Genomic DNA, 16242 nt, shown 5'->3' on the forward strand with positions numbered 1-16242 from the left:
ATTTTAATTAATTATGTGCAGTAAATACGGTGGAACTTGAACTCGAATGCCTCATAACTCGACCAGCTCGGACATCGAATGGATCTGTTGAATTTTTTTCGACTCGTACCTCGACCGAAATCTTGGAACTCAACCTTTCCTGCTAAAATTTAGTTGTATGGGTCGAGACGCGTTCAGCTCTACCAATTCGGACCTTGAACGGGTCTCATCATGGCCCCTAAGAAAGTGAGCAGTGATCAGCAAACCAAAAAGTAAAAGTGTAAAGAGTAACTGTAGAACTTGAAGGATATTATAGCAAGACTTGAAGGTGGTGCACGTGTGTCTGCTCTCACTTCCGAGTGTGGGATTATCATATATTTCATGTCTATTGCTTTTGCATGTGTGCTTTTTCATGTGTGTATTAGTTTTATATTGACAGTTAATGGTTTTTATCATTTGTTACAGTAGGTAGATAAGTTTAAATAGGCAATCATTTGGGGGTCTGGAACAGATTAAATTCATTTATATTATTTCTTATTGGAAAATCTGACTTGGACCTCGACCAAATAACAACTGGACCAGCCTTCTGGAACAAATTAAGTTAGTGTTCCAAGGTACCACTGTATTGCAAAGTATTTTTGGAGTTCAAATAGTACCTGATCATGATGATAGTAAACTCTACTAATTAAATGAGATGTTATGGTGACTGATTGGTCCTGAAGTGGTACAGAAGTACCTCATTGGTTCAGATGTCATGTTTTTGGGTGTAACTGATTGGTCTAGATATACTGTTGCGGTTGTTGGTGATTGGTTCCGATCTAGTGGAGGAGGCTGAGCCTTCTTAGAAGTGGGCTCTCGGCAAAGCATCGATAAGGAAGACAATCAGAGGAGAGGCGGACGATAGTCCTGGTGTTGTTTCGGTAGATACTTCTTTTTATCCTTTTCTCCAAACAGATACGTGTTACTGTTGCTTGGATGAGCAGATGACATCAGCGTTAATGCCGTCTTTTCTAAGGCCCTTCGATGTATTGTTGATACGTATTATAGGTGTGGTTAATTTTTCTGGGGGTTGGTTTGCAGCTGCCACTTAACTACCGCGTGTCATTTAGGTGGTTAGATGATTAGAAAATACTCGAAAAATAAAAGTTTATCTTTGTGTGTTCGTTATCCACCCCCAGCACTGGATGCATTTTTGTCGGCCGTAACGTTGTTCTTGGGGGCGGGGGGAGGATGAGGGGATGAGCTGTGTGGACAGACAGCAGGGAGCGCACTGGGCTCTCTTCGTGGAATGAAACGCATCCAGTGAAACAGGTCATTATTGACGGTCTGATTTAAAATCCGCGCATCCAGATACGCGATGGCGGGTTAGCTAGCCTGCATGTCGGGGGAAATGATAGTCATCAAATCTGAAGCTCGGCGAAATTGCCTCGTCCGTAGCCTGGTCACTGTTGCGACGCTGTAACTGGAGTATCTATAAATACTGTGTCTTTCTGCGCCGCGCTCTGATGTAAGCTATACAAATCTAACTCGTGTATAAATATATAGCTGTATGCTTTTCTCTCTCCGCAGGATGTTTTTCCCTTTTTTAAGTACATTTATTCCCTTTTCCAGAGGCTAACAATTACCGTGCGCACCTTTCCTAGACCTCTTTGGTTATGCAAGGTCTGTTAATTATGTAATGTTGCAGTATTTGACAAGCTGTCTTTCAGCATGTTACTTACACTGAGTTTCAGATGTTTGTGTTTTATATAAAATGTATTTCCGAATATTGTCTTGTGCTGATAGGGTTTGCTCCCGTCTGAGATCTGACTTCCTTCATCCACTAAAACTTAAAGTAAGACGTTAGCGAGTTTAAGTTCATATAACCTACGTGCACGAAAGCGTTACTTCTTTTAGCCGGTTATTTGCAGCGTTTTCGATGACGGAAATTGATAAATGAATCAGATTTAGTCAGGAGCTGCTTCTTTTTTCTGTATCATCTGGCACGTGAATTTTTGATTACTTTAAAACGCATTTAATTACAAAAAATAAAGGAAACCAAAGCATAAAATATTCTTAGGGCGCTGGGTTTTTAAGACTCCAGAACATCCTCTGTGCACCTTTACACGGGTGTCCCAGTCGCTACTGAAAGGCCAATAGCCTATATGCCATTCATCCCCCCCCCCCCCCCCCCGGGAAAATCCCTCATTTGGCGTTTTCATGATTGTCAGGGAAATCCACTTTTTCCACACTCCAGGATTTCCCATAGCCATACAGTGACACAATGTGAACACAATTATTCACATTTCCCTCATACACGCTTGGGTACAGCATGAATAAGGTCCCAAGAATGCTGGCCTTTGTATTGTACAATAGTTGTAATACAATATATGCTTAATTAAAAAAAAAACATAAATGCTTAAAAGCATTTTGGTTTGTTAGCTTTTTTTACGCACAGACATAAAATGACTATGAGCATATCTAATTATCAGCTGTGGTAGGCAAGCTAGCTCATGCTTAAACAATGTATATATGCATATAGTATGTATGTATAATATGCATCATAACCATGATGCGCTTACAGTATGTGCAAGCTAGCTCTTGTGCTGTCTGCAGCACAAGTGTGGCAGCAGTGTAGAAAATTTTATTGGTGTAACTGGGTAAATTAATCATTATTGTGGTTGGAGATAATGTTGTTGTGATGTCTCTGTCAGCCCATATCTCTCCTTCACATCCTGTGGCACCTGGTTTTGTTACATTTCTGTAGTGTTCAGTAGTCTAACTGAAGAATTAAAGTCAGTAAAGTATATTAAACGTTTTCACTTTTATTTTCCAAGCAAAAAAATATCTGCAAGTATTGCTCGAGGAGATGTCTTTGAAGTTAAGGGCATCTATACCACGTAAATGGTTACTGAAGACCTTAGAGATCTTATCCCCCACCCCCAAGCCAAGAAAGTCAGATGCATATAGTATGTATGTATAATATGCATCATAACCATGATGCGCTTACAGTATGTGCAAGCTAGCTCTTGTGTAAGCAATTGATGATGGTGGACAAAGTGGCTATTGGGTGGGTTTAGAGCTTTAGCCAGTCCCACATTTGTATAGAAGTATAGTTTCACTTGCAAATTAAGCAGTGAATTGAATATCTTAAGAGGAATAACAAAGCAAAGAAAGGTTAAAGGATTCTAATTTGTTTTCTTGCTGTTTTCAAACTGAATGAAATCTGAATGAAGTCGCTGCTGGCAGACAGCTGTTTTTTTACCTTGTTTTTTAAACTGTGAAATGGTTTAAGTGTGAATGTCCTCCCCTTCTTCCTCTCAATCTGTGAAGGATCTCACATTGCACACCCTAACCCAGCATCCTACATGACTTATGCGCCACCTTTTTTGCTGTATGTGTAAATGTATCTGCACATCATTCCTGTACATTTGCTGAAGCCGCTTCAGTGATTCCTGCTCACAGAAAAATCCCAGAATGGCCCTCTAGATCTTATGTACAGATATGTGACCTCTAACAGTTAACTTACAGTGAGTGGGCAGTTTGATTTATTTTTTTTTTCCATTCTCATAATCCTGCCTAAAAGTTCAATTGGACTGAGATGTTGTAATGTCACCATGTTGTCTGATTGTGACCAGCTTTGGTGCGTGATCTCTGGCCTGTCACCCAGAGAACAGTGTCATTGCCTTTGCTACAGCTGTGGCTGTGAAGGGATGGGAATGGAAAGACACATTGCACTGGAAGCACTATTGAAATATGTGGAAAAGCGTAAGGAAATCAATTGTTCATACAGACTAGAGGAGGGCAGGCAAGGGTGACTGTTCTGCTTTGTTCTTTAACTGTACATTTCTGCTTAATGTCATGAACCGGTACAGTGTTAGAGAAATTATCTCTGTCTCTCTGTTCTGATAAATATTATGCTGTATCATGCATTGGTCAGTTGAATTCTCAAGACAGAGACAAAGTAATCGTCTTCAGCCTGTGCTCTGTCATCGTTTTAGGTGAGGCAAATGAGATTTTAATCGGTCATTCCATGTCAAATCATCACACCTTCTGACCTCATCATCACGGATTTTAACGAAACTTGGCATGCTAATTTTGTCACATGCGTAAATCATGCAAGCTGCACAGAAGTGGTCCTTATACTGTTTTAAAGCTGTTGTCCAGCTGTACAGATTGAACAAATAACACACCATCCATCCATCCATCCATCCATTTTCTAAACCGCTTATCCTACTGGGTCGCGGGGGGTCCTGAGCCTATCCTGGAAGCAATGGGCACGAGGCAGGTAACAACCCAGGATGGGGGGCTAGCCCATCGCAGGGCACACACACACCATTCACTCACGCATGCACTCCTATGGGCAATTTAGCAACTCCAATTAGCCTCAGCATGTTTTTGGACTGTGGGGGGAAACCGGAGTACCCGGAGGAAACCCCACGACGACATGGGGAGAACATGCAAACTCCACACACATGTGACCCAGGCGGAGACTCGAACCCGGGTCCCAGAGGTGTGAGGCAACAGTGCTAACCACTGCACCACCATGCTGCCCCCACACCATTCATATTTGAATAATTACTATGTGGTAATTCATTAAAATATTAAAAATTCAATAACAAAAAAACCTATATTTCAAAATTGATAAATTTTTTACTAAGGTTAGATCATAATGTCACAAACATCTTCAGAAAATTTGGTCTTTGGTTTGTAAGGTGTTGCTGAGATCCTGACGTAAAGGTAGCGTCACATGGTTTCATATCACTAATGGGCCTTTTTAATGGCAGCCAAACTGACACAAAATAGTAATAGATATTGTATCTTTGCTTGAAATTGTATATGTCTGCCCTGTTGCTGTCACAGGTTCAAGTAGTAAAAGCACATCCTGATGATCCATAACAAGTCTATCAGGATGGCATGGGAATGAATAGGATGGAGATGGTCCATGAAAATGTTAAAAGCTCAGTCTGGACTCTCCAGTGCTGAGCATAGTTTCTTCAAAACATCCTTGCCACCTTTTTATCATCATATGCAGCCACAACATAACCTTTGATGCTTGCAAAGTCGAGTGATTCCCTCAGTGTGCACCTTTACTGGACCGTTTTGCACACCTCACTCACCTCTGATGAATGCAGGGCATTTATTAGCCATATTTACTGGTCATGTGGGCCTTTTCCATAGTATGGCAGGTACAGGTATCTGCAATGACATTAATGAAGTTTCCATTATACTTAATTAATTAATAATCAATACTTAATTAATTAACTTAATTAATGTTGTTATCCATTTTCCAAACCGCTTATCCTGCATGCAAACTAAACCTCACTGTCTTTCCATAAGATGCTCACCTATGGTGTTGCCTACCTAAGGACTGCGTGTCTCAGTACAGGTTCTTGACCTCTGATGCAGTATTTTCTTTCAGCAGGTATTCAGAGATTTGCATGTAGATTTTCTGTGAAGGTTGCTTTAAATTTACTTGTTTGGCACTAGGGAATTGTGTTTTATTGGTTGTGTTTAGACAGCAGTGTAGAAAATTTTATTGGTGTAACTGGGTAAATTAATCATTATTGTGGTTGGAGATAATGTTGTTGTGATGTCTCTGTCAGCCCATATCTCTCCTTCACATCCTGTGGCACCTGGTCTTGTTACATTTCTGTAGTGTTCAGTAGTCTAACTGAAGAATTAAAGTCAGTAAAGTATATTAAACGTTTTCACTTTTATTTTCCAAGCAAAAAAATATCTGCAAGTATTGCTCGAGGAGATGTCTTTGAAGTTATGGGCATCTATACCACGTAAATGGTTACTGAAGACCTTAGAGATCTTATCCCCCTCCCCCAAGCCAAGAAAGTCAGATGGCTGTCTTTCCACAGATGTATGAAATGGAAAAATTAGCCATTCAAGGCATAAAAAGAGGCTTTCAAAGGATTTTAGTGGGTTAAGTTTGTCACCTCTTCTTAAAAATGTAAAAGGAAAAATGAATAAATATTGACATAATATAGAATTCATGTTTACATACTTAAAATGGTAAACCCCCTCCCCCTTTTTAAGGTTGTCCCCATGTGTACTTTGCGTTATGGTTACAAAAATGTGAAATGTATGTTAGAGAAGGCTACATTCTGCTATCTAATTACAAGAAAGTGCTTATCATATTAAAGTGGGGGGGGGGGGGGGGGAATCTCCTAATTAATAATAATAATAATAATAATTAATTATAGAAACTCAATTTTCCTTCCTCATTTATTCAACTTTCACTTGTCAACAATAACAATGTTACTGCTTCATTGCTCATGAATTATTTTGCTTGTCTAGAACTTTTGAGGTGGATCAGTGTGAGGCACAGTTGCCTCATGCCTGCATAACTGTATCACCCGGAACTAGGTGCAGTATCATCGAAGGGCCATCCAAAGCGAAAAAGTGAACTTTTCTGATTAAAAAGGGGGGGGGGGGAGCATGAACATTTTTTTTCATAAATTTTAGAATAATTATGGCTGCAGTGTGACTCATGTTTGTATTCGGAGAAGTTATATTTTACTTTATTTTGCTAATTTCTGCTAATCTTAGAGTAAAAGCACATCAGGTGTTTATGACTACTTAATTTTTTTACTTTTTTAGTATGCATTCAGTACAATGGTCTAGACTCGGCTTTAAACTATTCTGCAGTTTCCATGTGAACTACTTTTCTAGTCTAATGAATTTCTCTGTGTGAGGTGAGTTAATGATTTGGGTTTATCCTCTGAAAGCCAGTTTGCTTGTAATAACTCATGCTGAAGAAGCTTTATGATTTAGTTACTTACTTGTTGGCGCCATAATTATAACTGAGGTAACCATATTTACAGACCTACCAAACCTACACACATGAGAACATTTGGATTTGTATATATTCATGTAATTGTGGGAACTTCAAGAAGAATCATAATTGTGATGATGGTGTGCCTGAGAATTCTGAGCTTTGCATTTTATAATTCACGTCAGTCAGAGCCAATGAAAATTCAGGGGGTGCCCCCTGTGCCCGTCCTCGACAAACCAGTGCTCACAAAGGCTCCCCCACCCGCATCAGCGCACACAGTGCCCTCCCCACGTTGGCCCGCACAGCCCCCACCTCCCCACCCCCTTGCATCCATGCGCACAGAAGCCTCCACGTCACACTGAAGTCTTTGCTCCTCTGCACAGAGATGGCGGAAGCTCACCAGGCTGTGGCGTTCCAGTTCACCGTCACGCCAGAGGGCATCGACCTGCAGCTGTCCTACCAGGCTCTCACCCAGATCTACCTTTCAGGCCTGCGCTCCTGGAAGAAGAGGCTGATCCGTGTCAAGGTGAGTGCTGTCCCTCCAGAGCTCCTCCAATGAATGTGTTTTTTTGGCCAGGGTGGGATTCTGCTCATGTACTGTGACTTCAGAGGGACAATTCTGAGACAGGTAGCGGCCTGACTGAGTCTCTTGTCTGTTTAGGGCTGCATTAGTCACAGTACACTTGTAACAATAATCATGCATGTGGCCTCTCCAATCAGACTGCAAATGTTCAGGACACCAAAGACTTGTGATATTCAAATCATTTGTGAGGGCGGCATGGTGGTGCAGTGGTTAGCACTGTTGCCTCACACCTCTGGGACCCGGGTTCGAGTCTCTGCCTGGGTTACATGTGTGTGGAGTTTACATGTTCTCCCCATGTCGTCATGGGGTTTCCTCCGGGTACTCCGGTTTCCCCCCACAGTCCAAAAACATGCTGAGGCTAATTGGAGTTACTAAATTGCCCATAGGTGTGTGAGTGAATGGTGTGTGTGTGCGCCCTGCGATGGGCTGGCCCCCCATCCTGGGTTGTTCCCTGCCTCGTGCCCATTGCTTCCGGGATAGGCTCCGGACCCCCCGCGACCCAGTAGGATAAGCGGTTTGGAAAATGGATGGATGGATGGAAATCATTTGTGATATTCTTTCCTTGGCTTGTGTTGCTGGGTATTTAGTGCACGTTAGTCTGTGTTCACTTGTTTCAGGGAGGACCCAGAGAAAACGCATCCAGTAACATCTGTTTTTAGCATTTGATCGTACTTTAATACCTGGTTTATAAACACATTAGGCCATGTAATATCACATTTATCTTCTCTCAAAAAAGCATTTGCTGGTTTTGTCTACTAACCCCGTGGTATTTTTATTGCAGATAACTCAGGAGCAAATGGTGTGTTTTCACGCTTGTATCTTTATTAGCGACAGGAATCCCAAACGGTTAATGTCTCGATGTACCGTGAGGTCCATCTCACTCCAAAACTTCCTCCGGCAGTAAGACACGTACCTGTCAGCTGTTCTCTCTGTCTCTCCTAACAGAACAGCGTGATCAGGGGGCTGTACCCTGCCAGTCCATCCTCCTGGCTCTTTGTGGTCATCGCCATCCTGGCCACCATGTACACACGCTCTGATCCCTCCATGGGCCTAATCGCCAAAATCCAGGAGCACCTGCCCGTGAGGTATAACCCTGTCTGCTCACTTATACTTATTCACATAATCTAATTAAGCTCTTATCTGCTGCTTTAACAATATTCAGAGGACCATGAATAAGCCGCATGCTCTCGGCATAAAACTATAAATTCTAAAGTTAAAAAAATTCACAGGACCATGAATAAGCCGCATACTCTCAGCATAAAAGTATAAATTCTAAAGTTAAAAAAATTCACAAAACATTAAAACTGTCTAGACAAGGATAGGGATGGGTACCGTAACTCAGTATTAAACGGGCCCCAGGGCTTAATTATTAAAGACTATATTATCAATAAGCTCTAATTTTTATCTGTTCTGTTTTCAGTACTGGAGAAATTAAGAAAATACAGCACATTACACAATTATTGGCACCCCTTGTAAAAATTTGTAAAAAGGGTTAGAAAAAATCCACTGTTTGGTGAAGCAGCTTCATGTCACACTGAAATATTGAGAAAAATCCAAGCTTTCATTAACATCAGTTAATTCCAAGAAAAAAAAATCCTTCATCAAAAAATAATAATCTTTAACAAAACTACATGTGCTACAATTATTTGCACCACTGGAAATTATAGTGAACACAATGTAACTGAAGTATGTTTCCCCTGTAAATTGTGCGTCTTTGAGGTGAGTGGAGTGAATAGGAACCTTCAAGCTGTAATCCATGACTTCCTGGTTAACAGGGATAGGAATATGAGGTGACACAGAGCCCAAATTCCCTTAGTCATCCATCAACATGGGAAAGATGAGAGAACATATAAATCAAATGAGGGAGAAGTGTGTTGACCTTAGTCAAGTCAGGGAATGGGTTTTAAAAAATAGCTGCTCGCCTTAAAACTCCCATTTCTACTGTTAGGGCAATAATTAAAAAGTGGACAACAACTGGAACTGTTACAAACCTGCCTGGAAGAGGAGCCAAGTTTATTTTTCCCTCACATACAGTGAGGAGGATCATAAGAGAGGCAAAAAAATCCCCAAGGATGACTGTTGGTGAGTTACCAGACCAAGTAAAATCTTCAGGTTAGGGTGTCTCAGACTTCATGCTAACAGATTATTTGCAAGGTTTGCCAGAAAAAGCTTTTTTTGTCATAAACAATTTGAGTTTTTTCAAAACACTACAACAACTTTGAATGGAGTCAAATTCAATGGTCTGATGAAACAAAAATGGAGCGTTTTGGCAATAAACACAAGGTGGGTTTAATGTAAAAAGAAGGATGGCAGTAATGAAATGAACCTTATCCCAAATGTAAGATATGGTGGAGGTTCTGTGATGTTATGGGGCTGTTTTTCCTTCAAAGACCCTGGAAACCTCGTTAGGGTACATGGCTCGATGGCGTCCATGAAATACCAGGATATTTTATATCAAAATTTGGCTGCCGCTGCCAGGAAACGAAAACTGGGCCTTCATTGGATTTTCCAGCCGGACAGTGATCCTAAGCACATGTCCAAATCAACACAAAAATAGTTAGCTGACCGCAGAATCAAGCTTCTGCCGTGGTCATCTCAGTGCCCTGACCTGAACCCCACTGAAAACCTGTGGGCTGAGCTGAAGAGGAGAGTGCACAAGAGAGGGCCGAGGACTCTGGATGATCTGTAGAGATTCTGTAAAGAGGAATGGACTCAGATGCCCTGCTCTGTATTCTCCAACCTTATAAAATGTTATAGGAGACCCAGTGCTGTTATACTGGCAAAGGGAGGTTGTACAAAGTATTAAAAGCAGGGGTGACAATAGTCGTGGCATGTGTGTTTTTGTTGCAAATAATTATTTCTTGATGAAGGATTTTTCTATCACTAAATTTATTTTAAGGAAATGTTGGATTATTCTCTTTTTTTCAGTGTGATATGAAAGTAATTCACCAAAAGGTGGATTTTTTTTCTAACCCTTTTTTACAAATCTTTATAAGGGGTGCCAATAACTGTAGAGGGCGCTGTAGATTTCCTATTAGTTATTACTACATTGGCGTTTTCTTGCGCATTTCATTTCACCAGCTACATTTGCATTTTCAGTTTTTAATCCAGAAGAGAAAGATCTCTCTCGGAGGGGCGGGCCACAGGGCAGGTCACTCGCTCTTTCGCTCCTTTGCGCGCTCTCTCTCTCACACACAGCAACGTGCAGCATACACACAGACCCTGCTTTTAGTCTGTGTGTAGCGGCAGAGAGAGCGAAATGTTGAAAAGTGTGGTTACATTTCTCTAGAGTCGAAGCTGACAATGCTTGTTGCAACAAGCCTTTTGCATGTAAGGGCAGAAATGCAAGAAAACTGTCAACATATAGCAAAAGTCCCTCACATGCATACAGAGAAATGTACAGTTTTCGACTGCTGAACTCGTAGTTTATCTGTCGCTGCCCCAGGTATGTTAGGTATGCTAGTGGTATAGAGCCCGCACATGGAGTTAACTAAATTTATACCGATATGTATTAATGATCAAAAGTAACTGATAGCCAACAGATTAAGGGTGCGTTCATAAATTCAATCTGAAATGTTCAGAGCATCATCTGTTCAGAAATTCAGTGTCAGTTTCAGATCACAAATTTAGTGATTTCAAGAAACTAAGGTTGCCACACAGTAAAATTTCCTGTCAAAGAAAAAGTTCTGCAAGTTTTTCACTTAAGTGAACATTATGTGTTACATTTGATTTACATTTCCATAATTACAAAATCAGTCTATAATGGTGAATTATTCACAACATTGACGTTTCTTTTGCTGTAAAAAAATTATTTTGCATTTCAGCAATCACATTAAAATCTGCAAGAGTGACTTGTTTAAAACAATGCTGTTACAGTTTGCAACTCGAGAATAATTTGTGTACGTTATGAGAAAATAAAGCAAATCTTTAACTCTGTTCTTAATTTGTTTCTTTTTTTCTCTTAAATAAAAAGTACCGAAAAGAGTACCGTTAAAGTACCGGATTGATAAGCAGTTTCTGTAAGAGTAGTAGTACAGTTAAAATCTTAATGATATCCATCCCCTTGATGTATGTAATTTTCTTTAATTTTCTGTAATTTTCTTCTAATTTTTAGAGCATAACAACATTCCCATAACAGTAATTTGTAAGTATAGTGGGAAGTACTCATAACACACAAGAGTTGGTGATTTAAAAATACCTTTAGCTTCAGGTTGCTGAGAAACACAGCTAGGTTCTTGTTCAGAACACCAACAAAAATATCAGTGCTGCAGTGTCCCAGATTTCTTCATCCCTGTATGGGAACATCGTCACGCTTGTGCTTGTGTAGTAGGTATTAAAAGTAGCAATCACTTTTGGCCATAGTTTTCTAGAGATGTAATACCACATTCAGCCACTAGAGGGTACAGCAGTTTAATTCTATAATTGTCTCCATTGCTTCTCTTCATCAGCCAGTCCCTCAGTCTTCAGTGCCAGACTGTGGTGTCAGCGATGCTTTTCAGCACCCTCCTGTGGCTCTTCCTGATCTTCACCATGCGCCTCTGCCTCAAGCAGCTGCTTTCCTACCATCGCTGGATGTTTGAGCAGCATGGGAAGATGTCTAACACTACCAAAGTGTGGATGGTCGGTACTCCATACAACATTCCGGTACTCGGAACAACATAGCAGCAAAAATGGCAGCTGTTGTCGTTTGTTTGGTGATAATTTCCTGCTTTTGTCCACTGCTGTGTCAGGCTCTGGTGCGGATCTTCTCAGGCAGACAGCCCAGGCTTTATAGCTACCAGGGTGCTCTCCCTAAGCTGCCTGTCCCTGCCATCAAAGATACCATCAAGAGGGTGAGTTAACAGGAAACACACAGTCACAGCTCTCGCACTTTCCCAAATTTCCAAGGACTTTATTGAGATCAGAAAAAAGTGTCAGACACTCTCTAACGTCCATTACATTGCTTAAGTATTCTCTATAATTTTGTTAGATATAACGTACTGTGTAAAAGTCTTGGGAAGTCAAAAGAAATGTTTAAAGCCATTTATCTGTGTAGTAAATGTATTTGTGCTCAGAACAAAAAAAAACACAATTTAGCATTACTACATATGCAAATTAAGAGTAACACAACAAAAACAGACAGTTACTGATAGCTAGTTGGATGGCTGGATGAACACCGCTTCACTTCCTAAAGTGAACTTCACTTCTCCTCAGGAGCCTCTCAGCCATTCCATGTATTTGTTAACCCTCTGGGGTCTAGGGGTAGGGAACACACTTTCACTGACTGGTGCATGATCACACATTTCATTCAGTATCATAAACTTAATTTATAGCAAATAAATTATTTCTTATATAAATGTTTTGGCATTAAACTCATCTTAATCTTAGTGTATTTTGTAAATATGTCAGATTTATGTGAAGTTTGCAATTTCACATCAAAGTATAGACATTGTAAAATTCAGTTTGGAACATTTGTAGAAACATTATTAAAGTACATAGTAAGCAATGGTATATCTGATCACCAAAGTCTTGGCTACGCGAAGATGACTAAATGGTGCAGTTGCAACATTCAGTTGAATAAATTGCACCAATACAGAGTCATTTGAAACACTTGAAGCATTATTTAGAAATTCAGCTCAGAAATATGTAACTCATGTCACTATTTCTGGTCTCCTTCCATTGAATATGTTGGGGCCTTCCTATGGTGCTAATGGGGATGTATCTGGATCGCGTTTCACTGCTGCACTTTTCACCAAATTGCCATGCGAATGCGATTTGAATACATGGAAATGCGGCTATTTAGAATGCGAATAGCGATCTTTAGGTGAGGGCGGCAGTACACGCCCTCGATGCAGGTAAAACAAAGGAAGGTGACATGGTTTACTTTTTTTTTAATTTTAAAAACCTGTAATACTTCCAACAATTGATGTTTTGAAAAGAAGACAGATTACGGATTTAGTCAGCGTTTTTTCATGATTCTACATGAAGATTTCAGTGAGATATGAACTGAAATAGATGCGAAAAGTACGCTGCGTCGCCGATGATGCACTCGACCCCAGAGGGTTAAATTTCAGCACCAGCTCACTTAATTTATTGAGTTGAAAAAGTGAATTAGATATTGATGAGATATATGAAGTGTGCTAGTGGTCAAGGCAAAAAATACATGTGTGTGTTGGATGGTTGTTGCAAATATTGAGGTTTTGAAATAGCTAAGCTAACACAGTTTGACATGCAGCGTAATAGCATAGTTTGACACCAACATGGAGATCATTTAAACACAATTTACTTTGTAAATGTTTTGCACAGTACTGTATGATGCTCATTTGTCGCCCGGGGACTGCCTGTACTTTGACCTAATAACAGTGACTCAAATATGTAGCTCTCTTAACTTGGAAACTGCACCAATGCAGAGTCATTTGAAACACTTGAAGCATTATTTAGAAGTTCAGCTGAGAAATATGTAAATATGTGTTAATGTGTAAATAGACTACAGTGTACAATACACACACACACACACACACGCTCCCAACATTTGACTCTGAACATCGTATTGAGATCAGTAAGGTGTGGAATCGCTCCGTATAAATATAAGTTTGCTGGACACGTTTTATGTACAGTATATGCAAAAATATTCTTGGTGCAATTTTCTGTTTTCAGTGATAATTTATTCACCTTAGTGACTTTATTTCATGTACATATAGATTCTCTCTCTCTCTCTCACACACACACACACACACACACACACACACACACACACACATACAAATTAATTTGATAGCGAGAGAGAGAGAGCATATTTATAAATACTCCCGACCATGCATATGCACAAACCCCTAGCGACAGGGAACTGTAACTGAAGGAAACTGATCGGCACACAGGGGTACACACAGACTTCCACTTAATTATCAGATTTGATAGATAAAAAGAGTGACATAATTATGTTCACACAGTGTACAGTAGGACGAAAAAGTATGCCCGTGGGCAACGACAGTGTGTCCTTGGGGGGGGGGGGGGGGGGTGATTGGGAGGAATGGACTCCCTCATCTGAACCCGAGTGGTGTTTTGTTATTGGACTTTTGCATGATTTGTCCATAATGAACACCATCGAGCATAAGGGTGTCCATAAGTGGACATGGTAGCAACATGCCTGGGGCTACAGGTCGATGATTGATTTCATAATCATATAATCTGATCCGTGGCTTTCTTCCTTGGACACTCGGGTGAAGAGAGGGGCAGGGTTGTCAACTGATCAGATGGTGAGTTGGCTCAGGTGGTGGGGGAGGAAGCCGGTCAAACCTGGTAGGCCCAAGCGCATAGTTAGGGTTTGCTTGGGAACATCTGGCAGAGGCTCCCATTCGCTGGAACTTTGGAGAACTCCAACTGCATATTGTGGGAGGTTGCGGACATTGAGTCTGAATGGACACTGTTCCGGACCTCCATTGTGGAAGCGGCCATACGGAGCTGTGGCTGCAGGGTGGTCTGTGCCAGTCGTGGCGGAAACCCTCGCACCTGGTGGTGGACACCAAAGCTGAGGGGGGCTGTCAAGCTGAAGAAGGAGGCATGCTGGGAATTATTAGCCCGGGGTCTCAGGAGGTAGCTGATGGGTACCGGCAGGCCAGGCGGAACGCAGCTCAGGCGGTTGCAGAAGCAAAATCCTGGGTGTGGGAGGAGTTTGGTGAGGCCATGGAATGTAACTTTCGGTCGGCCTCAATAAGCTTCTGTCAAACCGTCCGGAATATCAGGAGGGGGAAGCAACTTCCATAGTGAGGAAGGGGTGCTGTTGACCTCACCTGAGGACATCACCTGGAAGTGGAATAAATACTTTGACCACCTCAACCCTGCCTCAGATACATCTACGCACACTGCCTTTGAGACATCTGAGGGCACGGAGCCCAAGGGGGCTGGGGTGGACTTTCCCATCACTGGGGCTGAGGTGGCCAGGGTGGTTTTAAAGAGCTATCTGGTGGCCGAGCACCAGGGGTGGATGAGATTCGCCCGGAGTACCTAAAGGCTCTGGATATCGTGGGACTGTAATAGCTGACACGCCTTCTCAACAGCGCGTGGAGGTCAGGGACAGTACTGCTGGATTGGTGGACCGGGGTGGTGGTCCCCTTATTTAAGAAAGGGGACCGGAGGGTGTATTCCAACTATAGGGGGATCAGACTTCTCAGCCTTCCTGGGAAAGTTTGTTCTGGGGTACTGTAGAGGAGGGTGAGATCGATAGTAGAATCTCGGATTCAGGAGGAACAATGTGGTTTTCGTCCTGGCCACTGGACCAGCTCTATACCCTAGCGAGGGTACTGGAGGGAGCCTGGGAGTTTGCCTATCCAGTCTACATCTAGTTCAGTTATACCCCCCCAATGTCCAACACACTCTACGTTGCACTAATTATTACAGTTACAGTACAGTAATTACCATAATTGTTATCCTCATGAAGCTTGCAGAGTTGATACCCAGATGCTTACCAGGCATGTCCCACTCTCTCCAACAGATCAGCGATAGCAACATCATTGCCATTACTATTGTAGTCAATTAGTGTCACCTTCTTGAGACAAACAAGCCCCCTCCTCAGCCCTATACCTCTCAAAAATGATTTCTTTGTACATCCTTTTAAACACTTAATGTTTTTAAGTTCAACATCAGTTTTTTCACAAGGTCATCCCATAAATTGAAATGCACATACTCTTAAGATTGGTACGAACATATTTTTTCAAATTCAGTTTTCCTCTTAAGTTATAGCCTGCTTCTCTATCTAGACTATTTTTAAATATTTCCAAATAAGCAGATTTATTTCTTTGCTTTGTACATTATGTAGTCTAAAACTCCATCATATCTTTGAGTTCCAAAGCATGTATCTTCAAAAAACACTTGTTTATGTATTCATGAAATCCAATGTTATTTACTGCCCTTGTAGCCTTTTTTTGTAGCGTGCGTA

At 41.3% G+C, this 16242-nt stretch overlaps 1 protein-coding gene across 2 annotated transcripts in view; it reads left to right on the forward strand.

Annotated features, from left to right (window-relative positions):
* Positions 1-781: 781 nt before the first annotated feature.
* Positions 782-16242, forward strand: part of LOC125742446 (carnitine O-palmitoyltransferase 1, liver isoform-like) — a 68270-nt gene continuing 52809 nt past the window's right edge. For both annotated transcript variants that reach the window (XM_049014450.1, XM_049014451.1), the window contains exons 1-5: positions 782-899; positions 7129-7271; positions 8274-8413; positions 11777-11948; positions 12059-12160. In XM_049014450.1, the coding sequence (XP_048870407.1) occupies positions 7131-7271; positions 8274-8413; positions 11777-11948; positions 12059-12160 (555 nt within the window). In that variant the 5' untranslated portion in view covers positions 782-899; positions 7129-7130. The remainder of the gene's footprint in view (positions 900-7128; positions 7272-8273; positions 8414-11776; positions 11949-12058; positions 12161-16242) is intronic.

Source organism: Brienomyrus brachyistius, chromosome 5, assembly GCF_023856365.1.
Source record: "Brienomyrus brachyistius isolate T26 chromosome 5, BBRACH_0.4, whole genome shotgun sequence".
Taxonomy (NCBI): Eukaryota; Metazoa; Chordata; class Actinopteri; order Osteoglossiformes; family Mormyridae; genus Brienomyrus; species Brienomyrus brachyistius.